At 54.1% G+C, this 18304-nt stretch overlaps 1 protein-coding gene across 1 annotated transcript; it reads right to left on the bottom strand.

Moving 5' to 3' along the window:
• Window positions 1–659: 659 nt before the first annotated feature.
• Lemd2 (LEM domain nuclear envelope protein 2) lies at window positions 660–18067 on the bottom strand. Its single transcript, XM_077109669.1, has 9 exons — window positions 17325–18067; window positions 15769–15809; window positions 12828–12903; window positions 9091–9167; window positions 8167–8246; window positions 6542–6687; window positions 5410–5511; window positions 5231–5333; window positions 660–2156 (listed from the first exon to the last, which is right to left on the bottom strand). Exons 1-9 carry the CDS (start codon window positions 18049–18051, stop codon window positions 2006–2008), a joined length of 1503 nt encoding a protein of 500 aa, XP_076965784.1. The 5' UTR covers window positions 18052–18067; the 3' UTR covers window positions 660–2005.
• Between the last annotated feature and the right edge of the window lie 237 nt (window positions 18068–18304).

Here is an 18304-nt window from a genome sequence, read left to right as displayed (position 1 = left end):
CAGGAAGGTGGCCATGACTGGCTACAGACCTTAGGAGGCACAGCTGGGAGGCTGCCTTCCTGGGATACTGATCTTGGGCCCTTGCAAACAAGAAGGCCCTGTCTGCATCCTGATGCCAATCCCCAAGCCTTGGAGGAACCCCAATGCTTCCAGCCCTGCCTCCCCATAGCACCAGGAGGCACATGCTCAGCACACTAGCCATTTGGTAGTCACCCCAATGACTGGGGCCAGAGGTAAGAGGCCTCCTTCTTAACGAACATCATCAGCTGCTGGAGAGCCCACCCAATCTCTCTGCTCTGCTTCTTCCCTTCCCTGCTGGTGCAGAGAGCCCCAGAGGAACCTGGGCGGCCTTGAGGAGAGGCAGCAATGGAGCTAAAGGAAAAAGGCCTTATTGATCCCCTACTCCTGGCCACCCACTGGGACCATTTGGGCCCTGCTGAGTTCCAACCCTATAGCTTCCCTGTGGAGAGGCGGTCACCCAGCTTTAAAAATGTGGAAAGAGGCTCCCAGTGCTGCGGCCTGCTCAGGACCTGTCACTAAACAGCGGAGGCCCTGGAGGAGCAGGTACTCTCCCATTGGCCCTCTCCAGGAGCCAGGCTTACCAATCCCACGCTGCATTCCTCTGGGGGAAAGGCAAAGCACCATGGAGGAGAAACACATCCATTTTTAATAAATAGTTTATTTATCCAAGTTTCACCCTGATACTGAAGCCTGTGACAGTTCTTATTCTGGCTGGAGCCTGATTATGAGAACAGGGCCTGGCCACCCGGGTGCTGGTGCCAGCCCTGCCGATCACCTAGACATCAGAGGAAATGAGAGTATTGCTCAAACCAGGCAGACTGGAGCTTTATTAAGAAACAAACACCAGTAAGCCCAGAAAGGGGCAGTCGGTGTCTTCTGCAGGCAGCAGTTGTCTCCTCTGCTTGCTCCACTCTCCTGCCCAGCACCGATGAGGACATAAGGGATGAGCCTCGCTGGAGAGGCTCTGCACTTAACTAATAAGGCCCCCCACCGGGTGTTTCTGCAGCCGCCCTCCTGTGGGCAGGTGTGGGCTGAGGAGCTGGCGGCAGCGCGGTGGCCACTCCGGGGCGGCCAGCAGGGGGCAGTGTGCGGCCGCTGCCGGTACAGACTGCAGGTTCTGGGTAAACAGCCCGCCCGGTGGGGAGGCGGTGGTCATGGTAAGACAAGGTGATCTTGGCCTGCAGGACGCTCTCAGCCCTGATGCGAGGCTCCCAGAGTCCTGCATTCTCAGCCTGACACGAGCCCTGGCTGCAAGTCTGCTCTGAAACAGCAACTTCTGTGAGAAGCAGCACTGAAGAGCTAACTGATGGCTGCAGGGCAGACCGACCCTCTGTTCTTGTCCTCTAACCAGACTCGGCTCCTTCCTGGAGGCCATGCCAGCAGCTCCCTCCTCCCCCCCTGAGGCCCTGAAGACCAGGGCCCAGTGCTTCTGGACAGTTCCTCTACAGTCACTGGTTCTAATTTCTAGCATCTTCCCCTTTTAGGACAAAAGCAGCCCACCCAGTCACAGGACAGGCTTTCTCCCTCACCCCCAAGGCACATGGACCAAGTCACTCCCCTATGCCCCTGCTGCCCCATCCCACCATCCCTGACCCACCTCCCAAGCCAGGCAGACTCACTGGGCATCTCCTGGCCGGGCTGCTCCAGCCCACCAGCCTCACGCTTCCACAGGTCTCACAGCGGCTGCCCTTTTGTTTTCTTTTTTTTTTTCCCATGGAAAACAAACCCTCCTCCCCCTTTCTGCCAAAAACCAGGCAGAGAGGATGGGCTGCACTCCTGGCTTCTCCCCTCCACCCTTAAAGGAAGCCCATGTTTTCCTGACGAGTTAACACCTCTGAAATCTTTCAGAGAGGCCTTGGGGCTGGAGTCAGGAGGGTGAATAGTCAAGGCAAGTGTGAATTTAGCACCGGCAGGTCTGGTGACCCTCGCCCTGGTGTGGGCTGTCCTGGGACAGGCTGACTGGGAACAGACCCCCTGTCTGGGCTTATCGCTCTGAGTCAGAAAAGGAGGAGGGCTTAGTCCATCTCCACACCAGCATGTCTTCTCCAGCCACGCGGTGGGACTCTGTCTGGATCCGGGATTCATTGGAGGCCAGGAACTCCACGGCGCGGTCCCATACCCGCTTCATGCGCCTCCTACAAGGAGATGGGCAGGGCTCAGCAGGCCAGTCTCACCCCAAGGGAGCGGGCCTGTCAAGCCCTTTCTACAAAAGTGGACAAGTTTCCAAGTTCCAGTGCAGTCTGGGGAGGAAGAGCCGTTGGGTACTAACATGACAAACCACAGAGGACAGAAATTTTCTGGGCCACACCCAAATAACTCTTCAATCTTCTCGGCTACAAAAGCATCCAATTAGAGGGAGCTGAAAGGGGCCGACTGTATCTGGGGCCCCCAGGTCCAAATGTGAGGGGCTGTGGTGGGCTCGCTGCTTCTAGCTGGGCCGTGACCTGTAGCAGCCCTGGCCTGGCGGGCTGTACTACTGTGCCAGCTGCATCTGCATGCCAAGTAGAGGGGTGGCTGAGTCCAGATTCCACAGCGACTGGGGGATAGGGATGAATAAATACCCTGACTAGGGGGGCCCAGAAGAGAGGGATCACAGCCACCAGGGAGGGCTCCTTCCAGGGGAAGAGCTCCTGCTGGGTCCCTGGGGCTTCCCCCCCACCCCCCGGCCCCCAGCCCCTTTCCCATCTCCTCCTCCCCACTGAGACCAGACAGGGCTGTTGAGGAGGCTGCTTTCACATCTACCCTCTGATGAGCTCCAGTGTCAGACAGGCCTCAGACTGGAGACCATCTCCTCAGGACTCCGTGTGTAAGAGAACCAGGGAAGGGGCACATGTGTGGGGCAGTAGGGTCACCCAGGAAAGACAAATGTGAGGGCAGGGAGTCAGGGCAGGGTGGCTTTGGGGTGCAGTAGCTTTCTTCCCTGGGGGCCAGGCGTCACAAGCCTGATCGGCAGCTTCCATTTGGTTGGTCTGGTCAAGGCCACATACTCCCTGGGGACTGGGCTCTGAGTCTGCGCTCCCATTGCCTTCTGGGCCTGAGGAGGTGGCAGTCCACATTGAGCCCACCAGCTCCCCACCCAGCCCCCTTCCAGGCTCACCATTAACGGGTAATGAACAAGTCTGGCCCGAGCCGGCTGCTCCAGTCAGCGGCCCTGCTTTCTCACTAAACAAGCTCTTCAGATCTCCCTCTGGCTCCTGAAGCAGGCCCTCATCTATCTACGGGGAGGCCTGGAAGTACTGGGTGCCTCAGGAGATGGGTTGAGAGCCACAGGGGGAGTGGGCCTCCTGGGGATCTGGATGGGCTTACACTCTGCAGGGCAGCAGCTCTCCACGTCTGTGCTAAAATACAGGAGCTCAGGCCCAGGCGGCTGTAGCTGTAGGCCAGCTGCCAAGCCACCTCATGTTCTTGTTGAAGGGAATGTGCACGTTGGGTATTAGTTCGGCTCAAGTGCTAATGGCTACCCTTGGATAAGCTTTGAGGCCACCTCCTTGATGTCCCTGGCCCCTTCCCCTTTGGGCTTTTCACTACCCACACCACACAATTTCCTTATGCTTCTTGTCATCTGTCTCCTTCTCTAGAACAAGAGCTCCAGCAGGGCAGGGATTCTTGCTTTTCCCTCATCACTCTCTCCCCTTGGTATCTGGCACTTAGTTTGTGCTCAACAAACATTTATAGAATAAATGAATGCATGAAGGACGGACTTTCTTCCCCACAATTCTCTGAAAGGTCATGGAATCCTGTTTTATCATGAGGAAAACATGGCTCAGACAGGTTGCGCGAGTTGCAAAGGGTCACAAGATGACTCCTGGCAGGACCAGGAATGAGGCAGGAGCCTGAGTGCACCGAGTGGCCCTTCTGGGAGTTTAAGAGCCGTGTGACTGCCTGAGGACCAACAGCACACATGTGCACACTGCAGACATCTGCTCTCCCTCAGCTTCCTGACTGCCACCTCTGCCAGGGGCTGGACGGGCAAGAAGGCTGTCAAGCACCTTCGAGTTTAAAACAGACCCTTAAATGTTCTAATTCTCCAATTCCTCAGGGGTTGCACAGAGAGGGGTGATCAGAGAGTCTGGTGGTGGCAGTGACAGAAGCACTACTGGCTGTGGGACTGAGCAAGCGCCTGTGCTTCAGCTGTCAAATGGGGGCCCTCCCTGTGGTGAGGCCAGGTGAGGGGCGTGCCCCTGTGCAGGGCTCGGGGCAGTGCCTAGCCTGCAGCTTTCTGGCCTCTTAGTGTCATCCAGCAGGTAAGTGTGCGACAGAGATGGGGTCAGTCAGCTGTGCAGGAGCCACCATTTGAGGTGATACTGTGGTGAGCCCTGGTGGCTGCCTCTTCAGATTCTGCCCCTGATACCACCCGATGCCAGGACTGTCAGGAGCAGGGAGCACCACCCCCGCAGCCACGGCCCTGTGGAAGATGCCCTGCGTAATGTGTGACCACGGCCTGCTGGCCCTTTCTAGCAGCCCTGTTTCCTGGAACTAACCCTATGGATTATTGTAAAACCACTTTTGATTACATATATGTGGATATGTGTGTGTGTGCACATGTGTGTGTGGGAACTGGACCATGGTATTGTAGCTGATTTCTGATTGTGGGGTCATGGTCATAAAGTGTGAAGACTACCTCTCCCTCCTCACCAGTAACTGACTCAAAGATAAGTCAAGGAACCAATTCTGGTCAAAGAGTCACAAGGAGTGTGTCCCAGGAGGCCATTGGGAAAGTTTTCTCTTACTTATAAGAGTGACAAGAAGCCCACTTCTCCACTGCCAGCTGTGACAAGATAGACTTTGCTCTAGCTGCTGGTAGTTACCACTTGTGACCACAAAGGACCAGCCCTCCAACTGCATCTATGGGGAGATGGGACTATGAGAATCACAGAGCAGTGGAGCAAGAGCTGGCTGCTCTACCTTGAACCCTGGCCGCCCTGGACTTCCACCTACAGAACCCTCACCATCACACCCTGTGAGCAGAAGCCTCTAGAGGCGGGGACCCTGGGGCCTCAGCACTCAGCGCACCTCCACAGAGGGGCAGGCCCAGGCTCTATACGTCTGGCCTAGCTCGTTCCATCCTAAAGAGCAGAGCACATTCAGGAGCAGGAGGAGGTGCGGACGGTACCCCACTCGCTCAGGATGCTGGGTGGAGGTGCCCTCAGTTGACACCAGGCTCTGGGCTTCCTTTCCATGGGGCTCAGAAACCCCAGAGAGGACTCACCGACTCTGTGGAGGGATGAGGGTGTCACGCACGTGCAGGATGCCCACGTACGGGTAGCGCTCCATGTCTTGCTCCCAGTCCACGTAATGGTCCTGGACTACGTCTACAGGAGAGAATGCAGAGTTCAGGGCGCAGGTCCGCGGGCAGGCAGGGGCAGCCCTTCCACAGGGGCCACATACCTATGATCTTCTTCACCATCTCATACATGGCCTGTTCCTCCTCTTCTAACTTCCTCCACCGGTACTTCAGGAGAATCAGGAGCCCCCACAGAAAAGCCAAGCCTGTGAGGGAACAAAGCCCCCGTTATTCCCTGGCATGTCCTTTGGCTGTTCTGACACTCAGCCGGTGTCCCTGTGGGCAAGATACTGTGCTGCAGAGCAACTTGCCAATCCTGTTCCAAGCACCTACTATGCGTCAGGGAGAGGACAAGCACACAGGAAGCAAGCACGCAGACATGCAGGGGGAGGATGGCTAGGAAGTGATCATCCTCTTCCTACTACTGTCACCAGAGGCGTCCCCAGCTATTCAGCTGTCGGCCCCTCCACACCTCATTCCGGGCTTTCATCTCCTCCCTCGTGGACCTGAACACGGCGATTCATACATATATACATGGCGGCCCTTTGTGTTCTGGGCTGCTGCTGCCGATAACGATTTCTGGCCTGACGGCGCAGGAGGGCTGGTATGCACGCAGGCCTGTGGTTCGCAGCTCTGGCTATCTCTGGAGAGCCATGGTCTCTGTGCCCTGGCCTTTTGCTTCCAGAGACACCCTGAGGTCCCTGCTCAAAGGCAGTCCTGATGCCAAGAGATGAGGCCTGCTTTCCTGTCAGCGCAGTGCTCTGCACGTCCTTGCTGCTCTCATCGGGTATCTGCAGCTCCCCAGGAGCTTACATTTTTCAGGAGTAGAATCAGGCCAAGCCCCCACTGTGCCTCCCGTTTGGAGCTGGTCTGTATGATGGGATCCTAGCAGGTGCTAGAAGCGGCACCACCTGGACACCCGCCCCAGCTTCCTCTCAGGGAAGCTGACAGTCCCCTGCCTGCATCAAGGACATTTCTAGTTATCCTAATGCTCTAGCCACCAATCTCCAAAGGTAAAGACAGACCAGGGCAGAGGCCGACTTGTTCATCTCCTCTGTTTTATTAGACAGACCTCAAGTTCACCAGACAGAAACGAGCCTCCGGATGGGATTCCTACACCTCATCACTCACGCCTATGAGGGCACCACGCTGTGCTCCCAAGGCACTGTCTGCAAGTGGCATGATGGCGGGGGGGGGGGGGGGAAGGGAGCGCAGGGAGGGTGGTAGAGGACTTACACCAAAAGAAGATGAGCACATGGGTGACCGCAGTGAGCAAGGCACGACTCAGGCGGCAGCCAACGCCCATGCGGGGGCGGGCAGACTCCAGGCAGACCACCTTGTCCACAGTTGTCACCAGCTCAGACGGATCTTCCCCTTTCAACCTGGAAGAGGACACAGGGCTCTAGACACATTCCAAAGTCCTACTTCAACTGCGGGAGGCCAACAGGGGAAGGACAGAGGGACCACAGGCTTCTGTTTGCTTATAGAACAGGCTCGGTATCCTGGTTGTGCTCTTTCCAGAAATTTCCCACATTGGCTACTTAGAAAGAATAAACCTTTAAAGACGGCAGCAAGCTTGAACCCCTACCGCTAAAGTGACGTCCCCCTCTGTTGGGTCTTTGACAGCCTTTCTCAGCGTGCGGAAGATTAAACTGTAAATTGGATTCCCACCTCCCAGCACAGAGAGATGGAAATGTTTACTGAATCACTGGCTCTGCAATTGCATGGCAAGAACTCAAAGACAGGATCCAGGAGGTTGTGCTTCTCCGTGACGAGCAGGCACATAAGCTGTTTAAGGGTAAAGATCATGGGGCATCGGTGAGGCTCTGAGATGGGAGCCACCAGGCTCTTCAAGACCAGTCCCCTGATACTAAGCTCCTGCCCAGGTCCCAGGCAGGGAGGCGTCAAGACTTGTGGGATATGAACACCTGACCCTTCTTCCAGCCAGTGAGAGGACAGGACACCTAGCTCTGGAATGCTGGCATCGGAAGTGACCCATTTTCAACACTGGTCATCTGAGTAGCTCAACCACCTGCCCAAGTGTGCAAAGGCAGGTGCTGTCATTCCAGAGTTGGGGCTTCAGTGAGTGCTGTGGAGGAGAGAACCTGGATTCTCCTTTGCCTTTTCCAACACAGGAAAATGGCTCAGCCACTCAGGGCAGCACTTTCTCTAAGCCAGTGAATTTTAATCGGGCCATGCTTCCAGTTATCCAGCTCTAGGCTGCACTGCCCAAGGGGCTTCTGCTGGATGCACTGCTGATGGAATTAGTAATTTGGGCGGATTAGAGAGGAAGCCAACAGAATCCTAGAGTGTGTTTTAATATGGGGAGCTGGCGCCCAAACAGAGATCCTCACAAACACAGAGCTGAGCAAGGGACTTTGTGACCGGCTCCTCTGGCAGGGGGCTCCAAGGGGCATGGCTGTCGGCTGGTGCCCCTCCCCCTGGCTGAGCAGACACATCGGCCCTTTCAGCCTCCTGAAAGGCTCACTATCTCCACTAACAGTGGCCAGAGATAACAAAGAGGCGGAAACAGACTGGCAGAGTAAAATGCAGTATTTCCCAAGCAATTTCCATCTGAGTAAAACCAACACACAGAATCATTTCATCTAAAATGAAAACTCGCACCAAGGAGAGGCAGGGCAGCAAGAGGCCTGGGAGGTGTGTCTCCTCCTGAAACTGCCCCCTGCTCTGCAGCCCCAAAGCCCCATCCCTGGGCCGCCAGACTCAGCTGGGACATCCTGCCTCTTACTTCAGAACCAAGACCTCTGTGGGAGCAAGGGAGTTAGCTGTCAGGTAAGAACAATGGCAGCAGCCGTCCCCACCTTGTTAACCACCACCCCCCCGCCCCGCCCCACACTCACCAGATGCCCACGTCCTTGTTGCTGCTCAGTATCCAGGTCAGCGCTGCTTCAAACTTGGCGGAGGAGCTGCTGGTCACATTCTGGCGGGGTGGGGGAGGGGGGATTAGTTCTGCCTCTGGGCGGAGCAGCCGGAACTTTGCTGCTGGATTAAGGAAGCCGCTCGGCTCAAGCTCCACACTCCCCAAGGCCCCGTTCCGCTAGATGCCCAGCAAACTGGCAGCAAGGAAATCTGCGGTGATGAGAGCCATGAAGAGACTCTGACCAGGGGAGGTGATGCGGAAGCACATCCAGGAAAACAGCACAGGCCTGAGGCCGCCAAAGGAATAGCATTATCTCAAAGGCTGCCGCGTTCAGCCAGAGAGCCGGTAGCTCAGTATGGTTGCGCTGGTGTGGGAGCCACACAGAGACCCAGCTCTGTGGCCTCAGATAAGTCTCTGACCCTCTCTGGGCCTCAGTTTCCTCGTCTGTGAAATGAAAATTAAACTAGATGACCTCTGAGGTCCCCGCCAGCTCCAAAGTTTCAAAATTCCACCAGCCAGCGGCCACACAGAAAATCAAATGGACCCTGAGCAGTCTGAAGGGAATCACAAAGGGAGAGAACGGACAGGTTAAATTTGTGCCCTGAAAGCTGCTGAGGAATGGAGCAAAGTTAATGAAAGGAGAAGCAACAGGCCCCTTAGGGGAAGCCTGGGTGGCCAACTAGCTAGGGAAAGGCAGTGGAGTGGTCCCCACCATGGTGGCTACCTTAACTTAAGGTGGACTAACGCTCCACTAGGTTAAAAAAAAAAGAAAAAAGAAAAAAGAAAGAAAGCCCAAAAGCCACAAAGCAAACAAAAAACAAAAAGGGTAAAAAGCCCGCAGGGCTTGAAGGATCAATGGGAAATCACCAGCCCTCCTGGGAATGGAAGAGCACAGCCTACTCACTGCTATATATTCCTGGGCTTCCAGAACAGGAATGCATTTGCTTTTTAGCTTCTCTGGATTTCCACACTCAAAATTACCTAAGAGGGGGGGAAAAAGACAGATTCAAACACAGAGAAAAGGTGAAAAAAAATTACTCTGAAATTGGACTAAAAATACAGCAAAAATCAAGCCATCAGCTCTAATCAGGAGCATGTGGCCGATGGTTCCCTGGCTTCTGTGGGGCATCTTCACTCTGCAGCAAGATCAAAAGCCACTTAGCTTGGATCGATTCCAGATCATTAAAACCTGACCTGCAAAGCAGTGCAGTGATTTGCATTAAATGACTAAAAAGCTGCCCAATACCGAGGCCTGTTTGCAATTGATCCCTAAAAGGATCCGACACATAGCCGGGAAGGTACAGGAATGGCACTATAAATAAACACAGCCTGGGAAAAAAGGCAGGAGGCTGTGGGCACCACAGGGGTTCTGATCATGACATCGCAACCTGGATCGACATAAGTCCATTGTTTTGAGGGTCCTAGGGAGAGATGTTCAAAAGGGTCCCATGAAGAAAGAGGGCAGGGTCTGTATTGGGCAGTGGGCCTCCCTTCCAACACCTGGGAAGCTAGGAGCTTCCCCCATAGTCCTGCCCAGTCCTCCAGGTAGCCCATGGGGCCTCTCGTTTGGCCAACCTGCTTCAGACCTGGTGGCCTGCCACAGCCCTTGGTCCTCCTTCAGGTGGCTGTGGTTTACTGCTGTGTGCTGCGTCCTATGGGTCAACTAGATTCCCTGAGAGCGGGGACAGTACAGGCATCACAAGACACTTAACACTCACACAGCCTGGCTGCCCTCTCGGGGCACAGCCAGAGGCCTCAGCGGCCAGTCTCTGCATGTCTGCGTGCAGGGAGGACCCAAAGGCTGATTGATATTCAGTTCATTCTTGAGCATGAACCCAAGCCTGTCCACCCACCCCCAACCAAATCCTCCCACTTCACAGTGGATTGTGACTGTGTCTCCCAAGACCAAGGTGGCTTCTTCTGTCCTCCTGCCCTGCCTGGACTATCCTGGCTAGGTTGGCCTGACCTGCCTCCTGACTGGTTTTCTCCTGTCCCCTTTCCAACCCACGTTTTATCAATAAAGCTTTAAAGTGCTTCTGCTTAAATGACACTGCACCACTCAAGCTGTTGTTGCCGCATTTGCCTTCTTGGCACCCGACTCTGCATATCACTCCCCTGCTCAGAGCCTCCCTGGCCCTTACTGCCCGATGGGTGGCCTGGCACCATCGCTGTCCCCTGTGGGGCCCAACTGATATTTCTAAACATCATTCCCTCCCATTCTCTTTCCTCTGAGAAGCAGCTGCTTCCTGGCTCTGCCTGTCATCTGCTGCCTTTTTGGCCTGCCCCTCCCCCACATGCACATAACCAGTCCTACCTGGGCTTCAGGATTGGGCTCAGAGGCTCCCTCCCCTGTGACACTTTCCTGACTGTTCCAGCTAAAAGGCGCTGTGCCTCCTGGACTCATACCCTCTCAGTTCTTGTCTATCACCCAGTGGCCAGGGAGGTAGGTGGTCTCTTCTACTAGACCACGAGCAGGACTCTGGGCTGAGTTATCTCCTATCCTGCACAGGCAGATCAGTACCCAGGCTATCTCGGATCCCCAGTGGGAGGGCAGGGTGTGGCCTTGTGGAGAGCACACATTTCCCTGTAGCCTATCTATATGAGACCTATGTCCTCCCAGCTGCCCTTGCCAGGCTGGTTAGAGGGCAGCAGGTGCCAGGGCTTGATCACACAGGCCAGGACCAAACATGGAGAAAGGGATGGTGGCGTAACATCTACTAGCACCCAGAATAGGGCAGAGCTTCTCAGCTTCAGAATACACACAAAACCCAAGACTGTTCTAAAAATACTGGGTCAGGATGGGTCATGGAATTCATTCTGCATTTCCAGCACAGTCCCAGGTGATGCTGCTGCTCCGGTCCTTGGACTATGAAGAAGATGCAAAGCTCTGCAACATGCACTTAGGCCAGAATTTACATCTCAGGCCCTGGGCCCTTGACTTCATCGATGACTGTCATATGTGGCCCCCACTCCTCTCTCCCCTTGAGAGCTCTCAGGTACCTCCCAATCATTTCCAGTCTCCCAAGGTCAGGAGAGCTGATACCGTAAGACTGACCCTGAGGACAGAGGGTCCAATACAAGTCCATCTGACTCTGACTGCCCAGTGAATTCTCACACAAGAGCTGACCCCACAGGCCTCAGACGTCCTCTGACCTCTTGGGTAAGAGTGTTCTTGAACATTCCTCAGGACTGAGCTGCTCTCCCTGCCTCCTGGCTGTCAGAGTGGAGCAGCTATCCCCTGCCATGCCCTTTGGCCATGGTGTGCTGCCTCACCTCAGGCGCAGGGCTACAGAGCCAGCTGATCATGGACTGAACCACTGAAACCAATAACAAGATAGCTTTCATCCCACTGTGAGCTGGGCCGTCTGTCCTGAGGCTCACAGACTCGGGTGTGAAGGAATCCAGACACTGGGGCTGGCACCTGCAGATCTGAGAAACGGCTGTCCAAGACTACAAAAGATCCGTGACTCTGGAAGTGCCCAGCTGCAGTATGGCCTTTGTATCCCCACCTTAAAAGCCCACTCTTCCCTCTGGCAGTTAGAATCACAGCTTCTGGGTCAGGACTCCACTGTGTATTCTCTAGTAAACCAATAAAGTGTCTTTTTCATTTTTCTCAAAACAACAAAAATAAACAAACAAAATAAATCACCAAGAACACTGAACTGCTCCGTCCAGTTCAAGTATATCTAACTAAGTCTTGAGCCCCACACCCTCCCCTGTGCTGCCCACAGGTGATTTTGAGAACTTCCCAGAAGCTAGCTGTTGGGGGAGGACACAATAATGTAGATGACCTTTCTGGTCTCAAAGCATGAGTTCACCAAATGAAATGGTAGGGGAACCTTATGGATGAGTGGGGCTGCTGAAGGACAGTGCTGGACTCTCATTTTGTAGAGAAGACAAATCCAACATTACCCAGTTAGACAGGAAGACTGAGGCCGTTAGAGGATCAGGGACTTGCCCAAGGTCCTGCAACTAGGAGGCATGATCAGGACCAGATGTGACACCATGGGCAGCCATGAAGACCACCTGCTGCCTACACAGGCAAGAGGTCTTTCCTCTGGCCCAGGCAACTGTCTGGCTCAGGTCAGCCCCTAGCGGGTGGAGCCTGTGAGCCAGATCCTGAAGCCCAGCTAGGACTGGTTATGTGCATGTGGGGGAGGGGCAGGCCAAAGAGGCAGCAAATGACAGGCAGAGCCAGGAAGCAGCTGCTTCTCAGGGGAAGGAGAATGGGAGGGAATGACGTTTAGAAATGTCAGTTGGGCCCCACTGGGGACAGCGATGGGTTAGAGGCCACCCATTGGGCAGTGAGGGCAGGGAGGCTCTGAGCAGGGGAATGACGTGCAGAGCCAGGTCCTCAGAGACTCTGAGAAGACCTGGGCCTGGCCCCTTCCAGTGCCAACACGAACCCCCAGAGCATCAGGCATCCCAGAAAAGGGGGAGGATCTTGCTGAAAGATTTGTGCTTGGGGACCCTGGGGAACTAAAGATGCACCGCCACGGCATCACCAGGGGGAGGCAGGAAGCTGAAGCTTACCCACTAAAGGTATTTTCTGGGGATAACCATGGCTTGGTGGCCTAACTAACCAGAGTGATGCTCCCCCACCCCCCTCAGGAGGACAGTGGGTGTGTGTGGCCGACTCACCGGCTTGGATGGCCAGGAAGTTGTACAGCTCGTGCAGCAGCTCCAGCAAGGCGGCTTTCTGCTTGGCTTGGCAGAACTGAAAAGGCACAGGACACTGGTCAGCGGGCGACGGCGATGGGTGTGCGAATCAGTGTCTACCTCTCCACGGCCGCACTATCAGGTATGTCTTGACGGCAAGGAACATGGTATTATTTTAACTAATTGATTTCTTTTTGCAGTACTGAGGATGGAACCCAGGGCCGTGGACATGGTGGCAAAGCTCTATCACTGAGCTCTCTGCTCTTTGGCCCTGTTATGCTACCCTCAGCCCTGGAATTCTTAAAACAGAAATAGCTGGGTGCTATGGAACACACCTGTAGTCCCAACTACCCAGGAGGTGGGAATAGGAGAACCCCTGAGTCCAGGAATTTGAGACCAGTCTGGGAAACATAGTGAAATACTGTCTCAAAAAAAAAAAAAGGTAGAAATTTCAGCTGCGCAACCAGCACGCTGGCTTCATACAAGAGGTTCGTAGCATAGAAGTTAACTAGTGAGATCAAAATAAACACACAAGACTCAATTACCTTTTTCTTTGACCAGGTCTGAGACAGCCCTCCCTCTGGCTCCTGCCTCGAACCACCCGGTGGGGCAGCAAGGCTTACTCAGGACTAGCAGGAGAGAGAGAGAGAGCACGCCAGAGGGTGGCCTTTTATTAGGGAACACAAGAAATTCAGGGGAAATTTCCATCCAATGAAGGTCGAGGGGGACAGCATTCCAAGGTCAGGGGCAGTGATTGGTCTCAGGGTCAATGGTCAGTCACACCCCCACACGGACAGGCTCTTGCACCTGGAGAGGGTGGGGATTAGTTCCGACACAGTTTAGCCAGAACGCCTCACACCCAATCAGGGAGGTGCCCAATCACATGCGAGAATGGCTTCCCACAGAAATTCTGCAAAGTGCTGTGCCTAGGAATAGAGGTGATAAATATCAGGTGAAGCTCCTGAGAAGGGTACCATGTAGCAGAAGCAGATACAATAGTGAAGGGACTGCCATCTGCAGTGCTCCTTGGAATAAAGGCCAGTAAGATGGATGATGAACCCAGCAGCCCAGACTCCTCAGAGAGAAAAGGAATCACTGCCAGATCTCGTAGGGCTCAGAGGACACAGGGCAGAAGGTCACTAACATGGGCTTGCCTCCTACAGGGTTAGGTGGGACCTCTGCATAAGGACTGTGGTGGGACTCTTTCGAGCTCACATACAAATCACTCAACATAGGCAGACACTACCCAAAGGAAACAGGAAGGTACCAGACGACGAGATGGCCTGATTAAGACAACACACCCACTCCCAGCCTGTCTCCACATTCCCAGCAGCATAAATGCAGAAAGAAAAACACAAAGTGTCACAGTCCTCAATGGTGGAGATGGAAAAGAACACTTATCAGATACTCAAATGCCTGTCTGGGTCCTGGATGAGACTGGAGCCACACAAAGGAGACTTTATCAAGAATCCCAGGAGCCAGGAAGTATGTCCCCATCTGCCAGCTCCTGAGTCTACCCTCTATGAAGGCCATTTCATAAGCCCATGAAGTCGGCCCAACAAGCCTGTGTGGATAAGGCCCAGGACGGGCTATTCTGTGCTCTGATGCAGGTTTGGAAATACGGAATATTCAGCATCTGAAGTGCCACTTGGCAGGTGAAAAAAGCTGTCTGGTTACTGAGCACATCTTTAGTGGGGACCTGGAGGATGTACTAGGGTTCACTCTGTTGGGACGTGAGCATGATACTCACAGAAGGCCAGGGAGCACATGTGCCATTCACTTGGGATCTGACACACTTAGAGATGTGAAAGACTGAGAATTAGAAACCAGGAGACCCTTTTCTAAATAAAAGACAGACAAAACTAACATCACCATACAGAAAAGTTATTTTTTTCCTGTTTCTGCTTTCAGTCTTCAAAATTCTAGTTTCTCCTCTGGCCACCTCTGTTTCTGCAACACTTCTGATCATTACCTGCAGTATTTATGATGGGGGCAGAGTAAGCTTATTATCAATCTGTTTTTGCAAAACATCTGGGAAACAATGGTATTTGGTGGATGAATGCAACAAACGAATGTTATAAAACATCCCAAATATGACACATCGGAAGCCAAGGGAAAATAAATCTGGTTATCTGCAGTAGGATGCCCTTCATTAAGTGCAGAAGTCAATGCAAGGGTATCCCGATGACCATGTGTCATTTCCTTCTCAGCCCCCAGGCTGCGGAGGCTTGGCATGGTACACTTAGTAATTAGACTACTAAGTCATGCCCTCCAGCAGCACAAGACACCTCCTGGTAGGATTTATAACCTGAAAATTTACTGCCTCATATCTTCCCCAGACTAACACCAGCACCAGCATCCAGGTTCCGTTCCGGTGCTGCTTCTGCATGAATCATAAATGGGTGGGGCTGCTTGCCTCCCCCAAATATTATTTGTAGGAATTATCAGGGCTTCATACAACAAATCTCAACAGACTAAGAGGGCTAATTCCACTCACAGTGTGTTTCAAACAAGCCCCTCTGATGCATCCAATCAGAACAGTGTTTTCAGAGCCACAAGTGCACACCAGAGAACATGGAATTGAGAGCACAGCTCCTGATGCTAGGAAACTACCAGCACTTCTGCCAGATGCCAGAAAGCTCGAGGCCCTTCAACAACCCACTGCATCTCCTTGGATCAACTCAGGCAACAGACCAAAGTCCCTGGTGCTATGACTGATGGGAGGCCTCTGAAATGAGCCCAGAACTAGACCTTGGGACTCAGTTCTCTGCATTTCAAGTCCTCTTTCACTGCCAAAAACATCACAAAATGTGACATGATTCTGGTACATTACAGGAAGCTTTCCCTGAAAATGACCTTAATATGATCTTTGCTGGGGAAGTTTCCACCTGAAGGAGGAGAAATATAAGAAACTCAAACTCACCTTGTCTGTTTTCCTCTCACAGTCCACTGGCAATAATTTCACTGAGACCAAAAAAAGAAACACACAGGAGATTAAAAGTCACTCTCAAAAGTTGGGAGAAGTAAAACATTACAGATAAGGGGATTAGAAAGTTGCCATGGAAATGTGGCACTTAAAATGGAGAGACAATAAAAAGTACACGTTTCCCAACCATGGATTAGTAGTTTAGATAATTGGGTCCTCATCCCAGTGGTCACAGGTTCTCAAGCAACTCAACAACTTATCTGTAAAATGGGATCAAATAGGACTTCCTTGCTTAACCCAGGGAGTTAGGCTCCAAACAGACAACATGTGTGACAGTTTTATTAACAGTAAACAACAATATGTTAAATAGGGATGAATAGCATCTGGGTGGGGAACTCCAGGTAATTCCAGTATATGCTCCCAAAGCTGTTGTGTTAAAGCACTTTGGTAGTGAGTGGGCACATGACACTGTATGACACAGCTACCATGGCATTCAGTTCTGCTTAATTTCTTTAGCAGGTTGATAAACTACTCCCAGAATTGGTCAACTGCTCTCACAGTGGAGGAATCACTTGAATGTCTGCCTAAGTCTGTGATCCCTAGGCTCACAGACTTGCACACAACCAAACATCCGTTTGCCATAATACCTAAGACTTAGTTTTTTCCTGTATTTCAACTGAAAAGGTGTGGCCTTGACTCGAAGCTAGGAATAGTATTAATCACATTCATGCTTTGCAAAGAATATTAAAAGTTGGTGAACTATAGTGTCATTTTTACCTAAATTTATACTGAAATTATGGTTGTTGTTTTTTTTTTTTCTACTAGAGCCCAGAGTAAAGGGACAGTCAAATTTCCCATTTGGAAAGCATATAAACCCTCAGCTTTTCAGGAGACATACCATATCCTGCAGACCTCTCATTGGTATGTCTAATTATGTAACTTAAGTGTGGACAGAGGATGTCTGGAACCCTCCTTGAATCACAGATCCTCTCAAATTCTTATTGAAACACCTCCGTTGGGATCAGTTTAAGCCCTTCAAAAGCTTCTTCAACAACTGTTCCGCAGGCAGGGCTAGCATAAACTTTTTGACAAATGAAGGTCCATGGTCCAAAATAGTCTCTTTGGCACTGCAAAGCTGGGACCCCAACCAGATCCTCTCTGTGGGCCAGTCAAATCAGGGGGTGGCCTTGGCGGGGGGGACTTTCAAATGGGACTAAAGTGTGAGTGAGCAAGAGACCCAAAAGGAAGAACCAAAAAGGGACGGGGTCGATGTGTTAGCGGGGGTGTGGCTTTCTCTCCAGAGGGAAAACCAGAGGTTTGGGGAACTCAACCCCCGGCCAGCGTGTGGCGGAAAGGGAGGCTTTAGCAGGGAGGGCTAAGTAAGAAAAGAAAGCGAAGGCAGAAGACAATGCAGTGCCGGGGAGAAGGGAAGTGAGGGTGTGGGAAGACAGAGGCACGACAGGGCGGGGGGCTGTGCGGCCTGGCGCTGGACCGGCGGTGGCCCCTGCGGACTCGCGCCCCCCGGCCCTCCCCTGTGCCGGCCCGGGACGTACTGTTGTCCTCCGCCTCCTGCGGCGCCGGGGGCTTGCCCATCTTCACCCAGAGGATGCCCAGAAAGACGAGCAGCAGCCCCAGGCTGGCCCAGAGCAGGAGCCGAGACAGGCAGCGCTCCAGCCGCCGCCCCACTTCGGGCCGGGCCCGCGGGGCGCTTGCAGAGCCCGCTCGCGAGGCCCTCAGGCCTGGGCGCGGGTCGGGACTGAGGAGGGCAGAGGGCGGCCGCGCCAGGGGCGGGGACGCGGCCCACCAGCGGCGGGCCGGGCCCAGTGCGACCCTCTCGGGCGTCCGAGCATCCTCGTCCTCCTCGGAGCTGCCCCGGACTGAGGCGCGTCGCCGGAGCGGCGCAGGGCGGGCGGGGTAGGCCAGGCCGCGGCTCCCGGCCCAGGAAGATGCGGAGGCTCCGAGATCGCCATAGGCCCCGGCAGTTGTGTAGGCCGGGCCCGAGGCCGGAGGGGAGACCCAGGGCTCGGACCGCAGAGAGGCCGCGGCTGGCTGGGCGCGTAGCGGCGCCTCCTCGCGCAGCCGGGCCTCCTCCCGCAGCCGGTCCTGACCCCGCTGTCGGGCCTCCTCCCTCAGCCGCTCCTCGTCGCGTAGCCGGGCCTCGCCCCGCAGACGGCGCAGCTTGTTGCGGTAGACGTCCCGAGTGGTGTCGGTGATGGGTCCTGGCTGGAAGCCCAGGGCCTGCAGCTCCCGCCGCAGCTCCAGGTCCGACAGGCCGGCCATGGCCAGGACACCGCCCCCCACCCGCCCCCGGCGCGCACCGCACCCGGAACTGCTCCCGCCAGCAGCCGCGGCGGAGCGGGCGGGGCCCTGCGCCATGATGGGAAGGTCGGCCTCGGGTGCCATATTGGGGAGGTCGGCGACTGGCCTATGAGTCGGCCATGATGAGGAGGTCTGACTCGGCTTTGGAGCCGCCATATTGGGGAGGTCCCATGAATTTTAATTTTTTGTTTTCTCCTGTTGCTCCGCCCCACTC

This window comes from Callospermophilus lateralis, chromosome 6, assembly GCF_048772815.1.
Source record: "Callospermophilus lateralis isolate mCalLat2 chromosome 6, mCalLat2.hap1, whole genome shotgun sequence".
In the NCBI taxonomy this organism is placed as follows: Eukaryota; Metazoa; Chordata; class Mammalia; order Rodentia; family Sciuridae; genus Callospermophilus; species Callospermophilus lateralis.
The sequence above is the reverse complement of the archived record's forward strand: the minus strand, read 5'-3'. Positions and strand labels throughout refer to the sequence as shown.

What these genes read in the sequence shown, in the direction of transcription:
- Lemd2 (XM_077109669.1), bottom strand. Translation starts at nt 18,051, where the DNA reads ATGGCCGGCCTGTCGGACCTGGAGCTGCGGCGGGAGCTGCAGGCCCTG. An exon ending in GTGAGAGGAAAACAGACAAG is followed by an intron (nt 12,904 to 15,768) that starts GTGAGTTTGAGT and finishes GTGCCTTTTCAG; the next exon opens with TTCTGCCAAGCCAAGCAGAA. An exon ending in AACAAGGACGTGGGCATCTG is followed by an intron (nt 6,688 to 8,166) that starts GTGAGTGTGGGG and finishes GTCCTCTTCCAG; the next exon opens with GTTGAAAGGGGAAGATCCGT.